The 16,420-nt window shown below is 55.1% G+C and overlaps 1 protein-coding gene across 2 annotated transcripts; it reads left to right on the top strand.

The window, feature by feature from the left end:
• Positions 1 to 10: 10 nt before the first annotated feature.
• On the top strand, positions 11 to 12,272 carry PRPF31 (pre-mRNA processing factor 31). 2 transcript variants are annotated; one of them, XM_045847277.1, is made up of 14 exons: positions 11 to 120; positions 2,655 to 2,839; positions 2,933 to 2,993; positions 4,258 to 4,341; positions 4,866 to 4,963; positions 5,894 to 6,000; positions 6,762 to 6,931; positions 7,797 to 7,954; positions 9,040 to 9,129; positions 10,572 to 10,699; positions 10,787 to 10,859; positions 11,427 to 11,555; positions 11,644 to 11,742; positions 11,870 to 12,272. In XM_045847277.1, the coding sequence occupies exons 2-14, from the start codon at positions 2,663 to 2,665 to the stop codon at positions 11,993 to 11,995; spliced, it is 1,500 nt and encodes a 499-aa protein (XP_045703233.1). In that variant the 5' UTR covers positions 11 to 120; positions 2,655 to 2,662; the 3' UTR covers positions 11,996 to 12,272. The 2 variants fall into 2 exon arrangements, with proteins under 2 accessions (XP_045703233.1, XP_045703234.1); XM_045847278.1 differs by lacking the exon at positions 11 to 120 and adding an exon at positions 121 to 226.
• Positions 12,273 to 16,420: the final 4,148 nt, after the last annotated feature.

Here is a 16,420-nt window from a genome sequence, read left to right as displayed (position 1 = left end):
CGGGGACCAATCACAACGTAGCTTCGCCTTGGCCGCGGTGCGAGGGCGAAACGTCATCAGTAAGCGTCGACTGCTGTTGGAGGCTAAGTTCCTAGAAACGGAGGTGCGGGGAAGGAGGAGGTGAGTGTGGTGCGGCCGAGGCCAGGACGGGAGGCTGGCTTCCTGTGTCTGGGGATTGGACCGGAGCGAGGACAAAGGCGGTCTTTACTAGATTGACTACACCAAGGTCTCCTGTGCTCCCACAACGTTAGGACTCGGGGTGGGGGGCGAGAGTTTATGGCAGAAGCCGAAATGTCCCTTGCCTTCTTAGAACGCTTCATTTGGGGGGACTGGTGATCGAGTAATGACTTAACCCAAGTGTGGGAGGCACCATAGGGTGCCCCCAGGACGTGCGGGCCGTGTCACCAAGAGTGGGGTGCGTGGGTCAGGGAACTGGAATATAAGATGAGAACTGGAGGCTGAGCCTGTAAAAAGTGAGGGGAAAGGGTTGGTAAGCGAAGGAAGTGTGGCGAGGACTCATGGGCAAGGGGGATGGTGGCGGAGGTTCGCTGGAATCAAACGACGTCCTTGTACCTACTCCGTGCCAGGTGCTGCCCAGGGCCCTGGGGCTAGTGAACAATGAATGAAACGGCCCCTGTCGCCAAGGAAACTGTAGCTAAGAGGGGAAGACGAGCGTTAAACAAAATGATAGTAATTTAGAGAATCCTAAGTGTTGAGGCAAACTAAGGAGCTCATGGATATCTAATAGCGGGATGGGATCTAGTGTGGGGGGGGGGTGTCACAGAAGACTGACCTATGTCGCAAGACATTTATGCTCCTACCAGAGGGACGCAAAAATAATATAGTCAGAGGCCCCAAAAAGAGACCATAATGTGGTGGGTGTACAGATTAAATAAAATTGTTTATTCGTTTACCAAATATTTCTTGAATGCCTACTCAGTGCTAGATGGTGGGGATATAGCAGTGAGCAGACAGGCATGGTCCCTAGGTTTGCTTACGGTTTTCCCTGTGGGGAGGGGCAGAGAAAAGAGGATATGAAGAGACACCTGAGTCTTGTATAGGGGAGGGGGCTATGTTCTCTACAGAAAGGAAGATTTCGTCTTACCAAAAGTGAGTGAGGGGAATTGGGAAAGACGTGTGAGGTTATAAACAGGCATTTAAGAGGAAAGGCTGGGTCTTATAAAGAGAAGCAAGTGTAAAGGGAATGTGGTATGTAATGGAGAGAGCAGGATGAAAGGACAGACTAATCTTATAGACACACCTGGACATCCCTGGGGTTTTAAACTGGCAGCTCAAGGCCTACCTCTGTCCTGATTTTGCCTGTTTGGTGTGGCCTGTGCCATGGTGGTGGTGGTTTTTAATTTTTATTTTATTTTTATTTTTACCTCAATCATCTGTTTAAACGATAAGAAAGAGATGTTTTAAACTGGGAGGTTCCACATAAAAATTTTGTGTTTCTTGCTTCTCTTGAAAAAATCCGAAGACCTGGCAACACGCAGCCTGTGTTTCCACTGGTGTGTCTGAAGCTAAGCATTGGCTGTGCCTGTACATCAGTCATGAGTTCTCTGGTTCTCCAGGCCCCACTCCTCCCTATTGCCCAACCCCCAGGCTGCCCCACTCACTGGCCACCCACTTAGCCTCTGAGCACTGGAGTTTGCAGCCTCAGTTTACATACGTTAGAGGAGGGTGGTGCAGAAGGGGAAGACATGAGGAAGGGGGATGGATTTATGGAGAGAGGAAAGGGACAGAAAGAGAAAAAGATTGCTTTAATAACAAAACAAAAGCAGCCCTCGTCAAGTAGCTCAGTTGGTTGGAGCATTATCCTGTGCACCGAAAGACTGCGAGTTCAGTCTCTGGTCAGGGCCCTGGGAGGGTTGTGGGTTTGATCCCTGGTTGGGGTGTGTATGAGAGACAGCTGATCGGTGTTTCTCTTTCACATGTCTTTCTCTCTCTTTCTTCCCTTCCTCTCTCTCTAAAATCAATAAAAACGTGCTGTCAGGGGAGGGAAAGGAAAAAGCAGTGGGGAGGACAGAGTGGTGGGGATTGTACTGTGTAGAGTAAGTAGTGCTTCCCAACCTTTTCCTCTATGGGACTCACAGGAAAGACTAATATTTGTACAGCACCTGAGGCTGTTGAGGAGGCTGCCTGTTGCCAGAGGTGACCATCCTGGGCATTCTAGACATATGAGGCCTGTCTGGTTGCCCCGAAGGCTGAGAAGATCAGTATGTTAGGAAATCTGCCACCTAGTCGGGGTTCAACAACTGGCAGGAGGGGGAGGGGAGCTCTGTTATAGGAAAAAAATGAGAGTTTGCATCTTATTATGGGAAGGATATATCTTTTAAGCCTTAGCAAGGTGGTGGGGTGCAGGTTGTGCTCTGTCTTGTCAGTGAGGTGAGTGAGAGGGTAGGTGGTGTGAGCTGTGGCTGGAGATTATCTGGGTTCCAGAAGGTTGTCCATGGATTAATTTAGTAGGTGTTTATTGAGCACTTACTACATGCCAGGCACAAATAGAGGCTGGAGTACAGCACAAGTAAAAACTGCTGTCCTTGTGGAAACTGTATGCTAGTGGGATTGATGAGGATGAACCAGGGCCTCTGGGGACAGGGAGAAGCCCCTCCCGGTAATGAGGGGGAACCCTGCTCTCCCCCCGACAGGCCTCAGAATGTCTCTGGCAGACGAGCTCCTGGCTGACCTCGAGGAGGCAGCGGAAGAAGAGGAAGGAGGAAGCTATGGGGAGGAAGAAGAGGAGCCAGCGATTGAGGATGTTCAGGAGGAGACACAGCTGGATCTTTCTGGGGATTCGGTCAAGAGCATCGCCAAGCTGTGGGACAGCAAGATGGTGAGCAGGCTGCAAATGGAAGCTCTGGAGGGGTGAGGTGCTCAATGGCTTTTCCCAAACTGTCCTGGATTCTGACTCTCCTCTCCGCCCCAGTTTGCTGAGATCATGATGAAGATTGAGGAGTATATCAGCAAGCAAGCCAAGGCTTCGGAAGGTACCTTCCCTGCTGACTCAACCTCACCTGCCCACTTCGTCTCCTGCCAGGCCCCTGGGCCCCTTTTGCTACTTGTGGTTTTGGAAGTTGGGTCTGTCTCTGTAGGCCTTTTCCAGAGCTGCCTCCTTCTCTTCCATCCCAACCCAGTCCCCTTCTCTCCTGAAAAGATACTGCAATTTAAAGCCGACACTTCTAAAGTTCTTGCTGTGTGCTGAGTGCTCACCAGTTGCCAAGGCCAGCTGTCAGGGTTTCTAAGGGGGTCACGTAACCAGTTACAGGCATTTTACCATGTGTCCTGTTTACTTCACATTGTATATTTTATTTGTTTTTTTTTTTTAACATCCAACTTAATTTAAAGAATTTCTTTTCAGTTACAGATAACATAACATTATATTAGCTCCAGGTGTACAGCATAATGATTAGACATTTATATAACTTATGAAGTGATTCCCCCTGATACTTCCAGCACCCGCCTGGCACCACACATGTTTATTACAATGTCATTGACTGTATTTCCTGTGCTGTACTTTACATTCCTGTGACTGTTTGGTAACTACCAGTTTGTACACCTTAATGCCTTCACCTTCTTAACCCAGCCACTCAACCCCCATTTCCCATCTTCTTTAAATCAATGTACTTTTCTCATTAAATTTATATTAGAAGGGAAATTATGCTACTGTGAGTAGAAAGCTGGTCTAATTTGGTAAACAGGACGTGACCTTAAACATATGCAATGACTGAAGTATCACTGAAAATCTCTTCGCCCAACTTTGGGGAACACTGGTCTATCCCGACCAGCTCTCCGAGGGCGATCCTGTTCCACCCAGTTCTTCCCGTTGGGACGGGGCTCTCTGGAATTGGGTGGCCTTGTGAAGCTATAGAGGCTGTGGAGCACTGGGGTGGTGTCCTCAGAGCAGAGTTTCAGGGAGATTCACGTTTTCTTCTCTGTAAAGTTTTCCTTTGGCACCTCGGGGCCAGGCCTGTGGGTGCTGGGCACTCAGAGGAGTCAGTCGAGGTCAGACAGGCCAGGTCCAAGACAGCTGCTGGTGGGCAGTGCCTGCTGGGGCTGGAGACGCTCTGGAGCCACAGGAGGGCCAGCTGACCCCGCCTGAGGGGTCAGGGAAGAACCAACACCCGGACTGGACGTTGAAGCATGAATGCACACACTGGCCCAGCAGCTGGGGGATGTGTGTCCAGGAAAAAAGCTGCATGTGCAGAGCCTCGGGCATGGGGCAGCCCACCAGCCTGTTTCTCACCTTCACAGTGATGGGACCAGTGGAGGCGGCCCCTGAATACAGGGTCATCGTGGACGCCAACAACCTGACCGTGGAGATTGAGAATGAGCTGAGTGAGTGTGGGAGGGACAGACAGTACCCCAGGCTGGCCTTTCCCACGGTCCTGCCTCTGAGCCCCTCCGGTTAGCAGGAATCCAGGGTCTGCTGCCGAGACAGGGGCTTAAGTAAGAAGGAAGTGTGTTTTCCTCCCTCATGTAAGTCCAAGTGAGCAGTCCAGGCCGTTACAGCTTCTGGTGCCCAATCTCTTTTTGTCCTGTTGATCGGCTGTGGTACAGAGTGACTGCCTTCTTCCACCCATCACCTCCACATCCCCACCAGCAAAACGGGGGAGGGAAGAGGGCACAGCTCTCTTTAAGGGGTGACCTGGGAGTTGCACATGTCACTTGGAGACCAGAACATGTTTTGGCTTGCCCGGCAGTGAGGGAGCCAGAAACGTGGTCTTTATCATGGTATCCTTGCGCCCAGGTAAAGCTCAGGGGTTCAGCTACTAAAGGAAGAAGGGGGCATGGGTGTAGGGGACAGCCAGCAGAGTCTGCCTGTCTCCTCATCAGATGCCTCCTGTCCCTGCCCACCCCAGACATCATCCATAAGTTCATCCGGGACAAGTACTCGAAGCGCTTCCCTGAACTGGAGTCACTGGTGCCCAACGCCCTGGATTACATCCGCACGGTCAAGGTGAGTGGGAGGGGTGGGGGCTGGGAGAGAACCGAGGCCTCCCGAAAGCCTCCAGTGTGAAGGGGAGGCAGGTCCCTCCCCCTCCCTCGGACCCTGGGTCGGGAAAGGCTCCCTCGAGCAGCTGTGGTCTGAGGTGAGTGAGCACAGGAGGCAGGTGAGTGGGCTGCAGTGTGCGCTGTCGGAGGCCCTGCTGCCTCCCTCGCCCTCTGCGGTCTGCAGAGGGTGACAGGTAGCCTGGCTGCTGCCAGCTGCCCAGTGCGTGAGGGGTGAAGCCTGGAAAGCACATTCTTACAGTTCCTCCTCCCCACCCTCCACTCCCCAGGGTCTCCTGAGAGGGGCAGGGTGAGGCCCAGGCAGCAGGGGAGGGCGGTGGGGGGTGCCCCACTCCCACTGTGGTGGGCGGAGCAGGCAGTGTTGAGCTCTGACGAGGTGGCCTCCCTGCAGAGAGCTAGGGGGAAGAAGTGAGTGTTCAGTGTCCAGACCCCAAGCGGGTAGTAGGCCCCGATGGGTTCAGGGAACAAGGGATTGGAAGCATGAAGGCATAGGTGATGAGGTCAGATCACATCTGACCTCTCAGCCCCGGGAGGGAGGGTTGGGTGCCAGTGAAGGCAGGGACCCCAGAGAAGAGGCCCCACGTGCACCCAGAGGTGAGGGTGGTGGCCAGGGACGTCTGTGCAGGGAGGCAGTGATAGGTCAGATTTGCATTGAGTTGACTGGGCTGCGGGTCCTCTCTGGTGGCCAGTGGCACCGTTTCCGGATCGGCCAGTGCAGGGCAGATGGTGCGGTGCTGACACTCAGAGCTGGTAGGGGCAGGAGAGGCACCCTGCGGCAGACCCCACCCCTCCGGCCTCCCCAGTGCGGGAGTGGAGCAGCGGGTCTGGAGCCTCCCCACGTCCCCGTGCTGCCCCTCCACTGCCTCCTTGCCCGCAGGAGCTGGGCAACAGCCTGGACAAGTGCAAGAACAACGAGAACCTGCAGCAGATCCTGACCAACGCCACCATCATGGTCGTCAGTGTGACCGCCTCCACCACCCAGGGGTGCGTTCCTCGGCTGGGGGGCGGGGGGAGGTGCCGCAGACCCGCCGACAGCAGGCGGCGACCTCGGGGTCCTGGCAGCACGGGTGTCAGTCTCACGAGGACAGTTCGTTTCAGTTCTGCACGTGTTTCACGGGTGGCATCTGCCAGTCAGGCACCAAGCTGGGCTTGGGGGTCCCCACTGCGTGAGGAGCCAGCCTCCCCGCCCCGCAGGAGCCTATAGTGGAGGGGTGAGGCAGAGGGTGAGCCAGAATCAGGAGTGAAGGCGGGGTTGTTGCGGCTCTCTCATTGGCATCTGCTCCGTGCCTGAGAGAAGGAGCCGTGTTTAAACCCTGAGCAGAGTCCTGTGGGGTGGAGACCTCCCTCGGGGTGTCATCCTGTTCTGTGAACAAAGGTTGGCACATTTCCCCACCTGGTCACGGAATTTAGTAACCAGAACGTGGCTCCATCCTCTCAGAGCTCTGTCTGGGAGGAAGAAGGTACCCACACAGGTCAAAGGCCAAAGGCCAAGTGTCAGGCACAGAGGAGGGGTGCTTACCCAACCTGGGTCTAGTGGCTTCCTGGAGGAGGTGGTGATGCAGCCTCTGGCAGGGGCTGAGTTCTGAGGCAGCACACACCTGCATGTGCACACACATATGCACACGTACAGACACATGTACATACAGCGGGGGGGGGGCAGGGGACGTCCCACCACAGTCAGGCAGGAAACCCAGGAAGGGCTGGTCCATCCCAGCCACATCTCTGGCCTCCCCACCCTGCACCAGGCAGCAGCTGTCGGAGGAGGAGCTGGAACGGCTGGAGGAAGCCTGCGACATGGCCCTGGAGCTGAATGCCTCCAAGCACCGCATTTACGAGTACGTGGAGTCCCGCATGTCCTTCATCGCACCCAACCTCTCTATCATCATTGGGGCGTCCACAGCCGCCAAGATCATGGGTGAGCTCAGGGCTAGGAGAGGGGCCTCAGTGTCCTCTGCAAGATGGGGACACTGGTCCTGACAATGTGTCCACCAGTTTCCTATGGCTGCTACAACAAATGACCACAAGCTGAGCTCCTTAAACAACATGGTCTGTCACCTCATGGTTCTAGACAGCGGGTCCATCGGGGCCTCCCTGGGCTAAGGTCAAAGTGCAGGCAGGGCTGCGTCCCTCTGTGGAGGGTCTGGGGAGGGTCTGGCCCTTTGCAGCTTCTAGGGCGCCTGCGTCCTCACATCTCCGCCTTTCCCTTAAGCCTGGGTTCTCTGGGAAAATCGGCAAAGTCCCTTTGGCCGTGAAAGGCGCCAGGGTCTCAGGTTCTGGAGACTGTGATGATCATCTCTGGGGCCGCTCTGCTCCACATGGGTTAGCGTGCTGTGTGGGAGGTTCAGTTTAGGGATTTGTTCGGTTGATGACACAGTTTCCCTACTCCAGGCACCGGCCCAGCTCATAGTAGGCCCCATCACTGGTAGAGGAGTTTCCCCACCTACAGCCCTCTTCCCTCCCTGCACCCGCACACCAGCCCATGGGAACCCCCAGTGCTGCACACCTGGGCCCTGTGGCCGGCATTCCCCCAGGCGGGCTGTGCTGCTTTGCAGACTCCGGGGTCAGGTTCCTGTTGGGCTGCTTGCTGTCTGTGCACCCTTAGGCCAGTTGCTTCACCCCTCTGAGCTTTCTCCGCATCGCCCCTCTGAAATGAGACAGGCCCTCCCTGGCAGGGCCCCCATGGATCCAACCAGAAACTCAGTAAACGAGTGGACACAGGTGAGCTGGCAGACAAGTACCCCTGCTGCTTCTCACCTCCTCCCCCACCCCTCCCGCTGCAGGGGTGGCTGGCGGCCTGACCAACCTCTCCAAGATGCCTGCCTGCAACATCATGCTGCTGGGGGCCCAACGCAAGACACTGTCTGGCTTCTCGTCCACCTCCGTGCTGCCCCACACCGGCTACATCTACCACAGTGACATTGTGCAGTCCCTGCCCCCGGTGAGCCCCCTGCTGTGCCTGAAGGGAAGGGCCCTGTCAGCCTCAGCATGTTGCCATCAACGGACCACGGTGGTCGGGAACCTGGGGGACAGGGTCACATGGGGTATGAGGACAGGGACACTGGAGCAAGTGCACTGGGGCTGGGGTTCCGGCAGTGCCACTCGTCATTAGGTGTCCTTGGACAAGAGGCCTGAGCCGTGTGCCTCAGTCTTTCCATCTGTGAGATGGGGACAACAGAGCCTGCTTCACGGCCATGATGAGGACTCATCCAGGTCAGGCCTCACACCTGGCAAGTGATATAAGTGTAACCTTGTGAGTCTGAGGGTCTCCCAAGCCATTTTCATGCTCAGTGACCTACACGGAGGACTCACAGAACTGGCCAGAGCTGACCCTGAGGGGAGAAGCTCGAGGGGCAGGAGTACCCACTGTGGTGCTCCCGGGCATCCTGCCCGTGGTCAGCACACGTTTCTTTCCCGTCCGGCTGGGCCTCAGTGTCCAGGGTCTTTACTGGGACTCGGTTACACAGGGTGGCTGATCCCCGTCTCCAGCTTGACTGATTCCCTGGGACCCAAAGACCCCCCCAATCACAGGGTTACTGTCTGGCCAGGGCCAGACACCTTAGGGGCAGGCTGGGGCAGGCTGGCTTTTCACTGCACGTTGCTGCTGCTAACTTCGTTATTTTTATGATCACTGTTATCTGAGACTTGTGGGGCCAGGTTTTACATGTACCACCTTGGTGTTCCCCGAAACATGGGTCACCTTTTCTTTTGTGGCACCCAACACGGTCTTCAGTGATAATCCTGCGTATGTTCTGCTTTAATCATAACAAGTTTATTTTTTGGTATTTGATGATTTTCCACCTGTAGCAGTACAGGTAAGTTGTCTCTGCAAGCCAGAGTAATTTTTTTAAAGCAGGTTGAGAGAAAACACATTACTTTGTTACTGTGGCCGTTGTTACAGTGACGCATGGCATGAGGGTAGGATGCTGACAGGCAGAGATTGGACCATGGTGGCTGGCGTTTCGGGAGTCCAGGGGTCTCACTGAACCCTCACCTTGACTTGGCCTCGGTTTCCCCTTCTTCTAGGATCTCCGGCGGAAAGCAGCCCGCCTGGTGGCTGCCAAGTGCACGCTGGCTGCCCGTGTGGACAGTTTCCACGAGAGCACAGAGGGCAAGGTGAGGGGCGGATGTGGCTCTGGCCCGTCCAGGGAGGGTGATCAACCTGTCATAGGTCACCGTCCCCTCCCCCCAGTTTCCTGTCTCGCTGCTCTTAACAAGTGACCACAGACATAGTGGTTTAATGCAATACAGGGTTAATGTCTTAGAGCCCTGTAGGTCAGAGTCCAAGATGGGCTTCGCTGGGTTAAAGTCAAGATGTTGGCAGAAGTCATTCATTCTGGGGGCTCCAGGGGAGGGTTGGTTCCTGTACCCTCTCCCACTTCTAGAGGCCTCCCACGTCCCTGGTCACGTGGCCCTCCCTCCGTCCTCAAAGCCACAGTGCAGCACCTCCCATCCCCGCTTCTGCTCCTGCCAGCTCACCCCCTCTGCCCCTGAAGGATCTGTGACATCGGGCCCCTCCCCTCCCCTCCCCTCCCCCTCCCTCCCCCTCCCCTCCCCTCCCCCTCCCTCCCCTCCCCTCCCCACCTCAGGACCTCACCCTGACCACATCCACGAAGTCCCTTTTGTTATGTCATGTGACATTCAGGGACTGGAGATTCGGATGCAAGCCCCTTTGGAGGTGGGAGTGGGGGGCATTTTTTTTTTACCTGCTGTACTGGGATCTTTTGCCCTGCCACCTTGAGTCACCATGCAGTGACCATTCAGTTAACCCTGTGTTCGAGGCAGTCTTGTTCCCTGTGAGGAGAGACATTTTCACTCCATCTCTCTCCTCCTCTCTCCCTCCCCCACCCCTGCGCTGCTCTGGAGGCTGGGGGTGAGGGTGAGCAGCACGGACCAAAAAAAGCCCTGCCCCAGTGGCATTCTCATGCTAACTGGTGGGTGGGGGGCAGCGCAGGGAGGGGAGACAGCAGGTAAATCTGTAGTGTGTCCAGTGGTGCCCAGTCAGTGCTGGGGGGTGACGTGGAGGGCACTTGGTGGCCAGGGAGGTGGGCGTCTGGGAGCTGAGCATTTCACAGAGACCTGAGTGAAGTGAGCGCGCCACTCGAGCATCTCGTGGGTACCAGAGGGACAGTTGCTGCAAAGGCCCTGAGGCTGGAGCGCAGCCAGGCTGGGAGAGGAGGCTGGCGGGCTGGGGAAGGCCATGGGCTGTGTTTCTTGGGACCTCGGCTTCTGTGGATGTGCTGAGAAGGGGCCGATTTGTGGTCTTTCCTGAGGAAGAGCCCCGGGGATTTGTAGGGTGAGGGAAACATGGAGTGGAGGCTGACCGACTCCTGGGCATGCCCCACTTGCTGACCTGCAGAGAGAGCGGGTGGGAGGTGGGGCCGGCGGGAGTTCTTGGGTGCTGCTCACATCAGAGTGTCGAGGAGACCGTTGTCTGTGGGCACAGTGTTCAGGGGCCAGTCTGGGGGTCTCCAGCTCGTAGGTGGAGCTGAGCCCTAGAGAGCCAATAGTGACTGAGCTGGCGAAGCAGCTGCATCTCCTCCCTGTACCCCTCTCAGGTGGGCTATGAACTCAAGGATGAGATCGAGCGGAAGTTCGACAAGTGGCAGGAGCCGCCCCCTGTGAAGCAGGTGAAGCCACTGCCCGCGCCCCTTGATGGGCAGCGCAAGAAGCGAGGAGGCCGCAGGTGGGGCGCAGGGGATGGCCAGGCGGGGCAGGGCGGGAAGGGAGGGGCTCGCCCTGTCCCAGCTGACTCCCTCTGCCCTGTGCTCAGGTACCGGAAGATGAAGGAGCGGCTGGGGCTGACGGAGATCCGGAAGCAGGCCAACCGCATGAGCTTTGGAGAGGTGGGACCCTGGGGCCCCCTCCCCACCCACCCTGCCCTGTCCCCTGCTGTGTTTCTGTTTGCCCTGTGGCCCCGGCCCCCCTCAGATCTGGGACACCACTGCAGCCTCCTACCTGGTTCCCCCACCCCAGTCTCTCAGCACTTCATCTACCCAGCCCCAGAGGGATCTTACACAACCCTCAGCTCCACCTCCTCGTCTCAAGGCTCTCCATCGACCTAGGCTCCTGGTCCAGGAACTGCAGGCCTCCCTGGCTAGCCCCTTTCTGTTCCCCCTCCCACATCCTGCCTTATACCTGCCAGTACTTCTGTCTCATCATCCAGGCCTCCTCCTGGACCCACAGAAACCACACACACACACAGGCCCTCTCACCTGTCAGCTTGGGGATCAGTAACAGGACCCAGCTATTAGACGGACCTCCAGTGTCACCTGGGGCCTCAGCAAGGCTCACTGCACTCAGGCCACAGTAGGTGCCTGAATGGGTACCTGCAGGACTGGCTGGTCAGGTGGACACCTGGGCTTCTAGCCGATCGAAGGGTAATTAATTCCAGGACACCCCCCCTCCCCCAGATTGAGGAAGACGCCTACCAGGAGGACCTGGGCTTCAGCCTGGGCCACCTGGGCAAGTCGGGCAGTGGGCGTGTGCGGCAGACACAGGTGAACGAGGCCACTAAAGCCAGGATCTCCAAGACGCTCCAGGTATGGCTGGGCCTGGTTGGGAGGGGTGAGGCAGGCATGGCTGCAGAGCCCACGTTGTCACAGCCGGGACCTGCCCTTCCCTCCACAGCGGACCCTGCAGAAGCAGAGCGTGGTGTATGGCGGGAAGTCCACCATCCGCGACCGCTCCTCAGGGACTGCCTCCAGCGTGGCCTTCACCCCACTCCAGGTACCTGGGAAGCCCCTTCCCCTCCCCGGGTTTGGCTGCTTTGCCTATTCACACAGGGCTGTGGGAGGGGGTTGTCAGGAACCAGGCCACCTGCCCACCCCGTTGCCTTTCTCCCTCGCCTACCCAGGGCCTGGAGATTGTGAATCCCCAGGCAGCAGAGAAGAAAGTTGCCGAGGCCAACCAGAAGTATTTCTCCAGCATGGCTGAGTTCCTCAAAGTCAAGAGTGAGAAGAATGGCATCATGTCCACCTGAGGGGCCACCCTGGGTGGCCAGCCACTGCAGGGCCACAGGCCCTGTGCATCTGAAGAGGTCCAGGGTTGGGGCTGGGAGGCTCCAGCAGGGAGAGCCGCCCCGCCGTCAGCCGGTGCCAGAACTAGAACTGTCCAAGGAGGCACAGAGGCCCCCGGCACCGAGATCACCACCCCATTCAGGGGCAGAGCCTGTCTTTACCACGTCTCATCTTTTTTTATTTTAATGAGGAAAGGAGGTAACTTTTGGGAGAAGCACGATTAAAAACACATTGTCAGGATCTGTCCCAGGGGAGTGATTGTCAAGCTGCTGGGCGACTGCAGGAGTCCGAGCTGCCTGGCTGGGGAGACAGAGCTTGGGCTTGGTCACCACAGGGTCCCAGGAAGAGGAGCACCCTCTCCGTCTCCACACCCCTCGGGGAACCTCGGGTGTTGTACACCCGAACAGCATATCTGCCGAAAGCCCCAACTGTCTGTGTAGGCCAACCTGAGTGGCCGCGGCATCGTGGGCGACTGGCCTCCCCTTTCTGCGCTCTCGTACCACAAGGTGCCCAGGAGGCAGCCAGCACTGGGCTGGCTCTGGCCCCATGACTGGGCACTGTTTTGCCCATCCAGTTTTTGCTGGGAGCTGCCCCCCTGCTGTGCTGAGCTCTACTCACCAGGTACATGCGAGGGGCCCCCAGTCTTCCTTGGGACCCAGGCAAGGTCTCCTCCACTTGGGTTGAAAGGGGCAAGCTGAGGGGGCTCCTGGGCTACAGACAGGTGGGGAAATGGCTTGGGCAGTACAGGCAGGGGCCCGAGACCTCACTTACCCTGCAGGGGCTCATTCAGGGGGAGTGCTGCCCACAGCCCCGTCCACTCTGCCCTGAGCCAGGCTTCACAGTGGCACCGAGGAGCAGGCCAGGTCCCTCACCTGCGATGTCCATGCCCCTCCTCATTACTGTCAGCAAGGAAGAAATTGTCCTCGACCCTCAGTGTTCTTTCTGGTGGTCCAACAGACACAAGAGATTAGCAAGAAAAAATCACCAAGTTTAATACATTATCTCTTAATATCTCTCGTTATGGGCACAGACCCTAATTCAAATTTCTCTAGACAATTAAGGGAAGGGGGCAGAAATTTCTCTTGAGCCTGCAGGGTCTGGGTTGATACAATCGAGGCACATCTTGGGTGGCTCATTTTGAACCCCTACATTACCCAGGAGGTGAATTCACAGGCAGGAATCAGCCCTGTGGAAGGTGGCATCTCCTCTCTGGCCAGTTCCAAATGTCTCAAGTGCAAACTTCTCCCTGGGTCTCTCAGGTTTCTGGGTCCGATCTCTCTCTTTCTCTCTCTCTCTCTCTCTCTCTCTCCCCCCCCCCTTCTTCTTCTCCAAGCCACACCCATTCCCCCTTGGGGCTCCTTGTGTGGCCCTGGACCCCAGTCCCTCCAACAGCCCAGGGCTCTGTCTCTGGACCTCGGGACCTCTCTGGGTCTGTCTCCTCCCACATGGCAGAGACTCCGCATACCTGAGGGCTTCCTTCTAACGGCCAAATTACCCTAGGTCACATAACGCTCCCCAAGTTTATCCTTGAGCCTTTAGATAAGTCTTGTGTAAGAGTGACAGCCTTTGTGATCTCTGCTTAGGGGTCTGGGGGGAAGGGCCTCCTGCCCCTCTGTCCACAGCTCTTCAGAACCCCACCTCCCCGGGCCAGAGTGAATCCAATGGAAAGGGGTGAGGGGGATGGTTTCAGGAAAGAATCTGAGTCACCTGACCCTGCCATGCTGTGTACACTTGCAACAAAGACCTTGAAGCTTAGTATGTTTCAGAACTACCTGGAAGTTTTGTTAAAAAGGGCTGCTGGGGCCCAGAGTTTCTGATTCAGTTGGTTTACAGTGGGCTTAAAACCGCATTTCTAACAAGGTCCCAGCAGATGTTTATGCTATTGATCCAAGGACCACATTCTGAGAACTACAGCTCTTGAAAATCACTCTGAAAACCACTGCTCTAGAAAATCAGATTAGCTGCATGCTGGAATCCTTTCAGACGTTTTTAAAATTACTGCTAGCTGGATCTGATCACCAGATTTTGTTTAAAGATTTTTTTTTTTTTTTTAGAGAGGGGAAAGGGGGAGAAAGGGAGAGAAACATCAATTGGTTGCCTCTTGTACATGCCCCAAATGGGGACAGAACCCACAACCCAGGCCGTGCCCCAATCAGGAATCCAACCAGTGACCTTTTGCTTCAAGGAGCAACACCCAACCAACTGAGCCACACCAATCAGGGCCCAGATTCCCCTGCCTCAGCCCACGGTGAGACCCGAGTGTTTGGATTTTTAAAAAATTCAACCAGGTGCTTCTGGTGTGCAGCCAAATTTGAGAAACTGCTCTGGATCCTTGCTACTCAAAGTGTGAACTGTTGACGCTCTAGTCTCCTGGGATGTTGTTAGGAAAGCAGAATCTGGGACCTCTGGATCAGAGTCTGCATTCTAACCATCCCCTAAGTGATTCCTGGGAAGTCCAAGAGGCTGCTCCATCCAGGAACCACATTTTGAATAGCAAAGCTCTACATCAAAACTCTCAAACTCTAGTGAGCACAGGGATCATCTGGGAAGTTTGTAAAAAAGTACAGATCTCTGGGGGCCATGTGGACCTAAGAGCACTACATTTTTTAAAAAGACTATTTTTAGAGGGGAAGGGATGGAGAAAGAGGGAAAGAAACATCAATGTGTGGCTGCCTCTTGTGTGCCCCCTACTGGGGACCTGGCCTGCAACCCAGACATATGCTCTGACTGGGAATTGAACTGGCAACCCTTCGGTTCACAAGCCTATACTCAGTCCACTGAGCCACATCAGCCAGGGCAAGAACGCTGCATTATTTTTTTTAGCTTATAAGAAACAAATTTATTACTTTTTTTCCTAATTTTATTTTAATCATTGTTCAAGTACAGTTTTCTGTCCTTTACTCCCATCCCAGTCCACCCACCCTTCCCTCCCCACCTCCCTCCCATTTCCACCCCCCCTAGTTTTTGTCCATATGTCCTTTATATTTGAAGAATGCTGCATCTTTACAAACATTCTTTTCTCCCTGTCACAGACAATTCTGATCAGTTCTCATTTGCATTTATCTGACTTTCCTCCACCTAGAGAAGATGGGGAAATCTGGCTTCCTGTCTTGACGGGTGTGACCCATAAGGTTCACGAAAACGCCAGTGCTTAGCAAGGCTTAAAACACAATTGTTCCTCATATATTTCATCCATTCAGCAAAGGGTTACTCAGTGCTTCCTGATGAGTTGAATGATTATGAAAATGATGGCAGACATGCAAACATCAATCCCAATCAACAGAGCTCACATGGGACACTCAGCTTTGGATGTTAGGAAACTTTTCTTCCCAAGAGAAGATCACAGAGCAGTGATCTTAAGAACCAATTAGGCATGTCCTGACCAGTGTGGCTTGTTTGGGCGTCATCCAGCAAAGCGAAGGTTGGATTCTCAGTCAGGGCACATGCCTGAGTTGCGGGTTCCATCCTCTCAGTCTGGGTGCATGTGAGAGGTAGTTAATGTTTCTCACATCTATGTTTCCCTCTCTTCCTTCATTACCGTAAGCAAACAAACCAATAGGCATATGCATAATCTCATCTGTACCTTCTGAAACGTCCTCATGACACCTAGGGAAGGAGGGTGCAAAGGAGAATTACTATCTCACAGCCATGTAACCCACAGATGCAGGACAAAAGCTCCATGCCTCCGTGGTGCTTCCTAACTAATTCAGTTATGCGTGGTGCCAGTGACTTGGGGCATTATCTTGTGCTGCCTCCATCAAGGGCTGAGTCTCAGAGACGCGCAAAACACAAACACTTGGAGAAAAACTGTGCTGCTGAAAGACAGGGACTACCCTGCCTGGCCGGAGGCCAGGGACGCAGAAGGATGCGCCCAGTTCCCAGATTTGCCTGCTCTGCCCAGTTTCACATGCCTAAGAGCGGGTCGTGTCCGCTCGCTATACTATTGGACAAACTGGTTTGAATGATGACAGTCAGGACAAACGAGAAGAAAGGGGCGGAGCCTCACGTTCAGCTCCTCCCCCTTGGCCCAGTAGTGTTTTGATTGGCAGATGACTTCAGCTTTGAAAGCACCTGTCTCACATTAAGTACGCGGTCTTTAACTCCCACTTTGCCTCCCTTCCTTCACTTTTCCTACCCACTTCCAGGACCAACCAATGGCTTCAGGATAGAATATTCCCTCCCAACCAATTAAAAATGGCTCTAAACTTGACGGACGATTTCCCTCCCTTGATTAGCCTAGCTCCACCTCCCTGCCAATTGGTTTAGGAGAAAGGGGCGGGTATATCCAATCAGCATGACACAGGATTATTGATTGACGCACAGGCCCTCGCGCTGGCGTGTTGTGCCTTGCGGCGGGAGGAGGAGGAGGAGCCGGGAACAAAACGTAA

Source organism: Phyllostomus hastatus, unplaced genomic scaffold (assembly GCF_019186645.2).
Source record: "Phyllostomus hastatus isolate PE091 unplaced genomic scaffold, TTU_PhHast_1.1 phas_contig_549, whole genome shotgun sequence".
NCBI lineage: Eukaryota > Metazoa > Chordata > Mammalia > Chiroptera > Phyllostomidae > Phyllostomus > Phyllostomus hastatus.
This window is presented reverse-complemented; position numbering and strand designations above follow the sequence as displayed.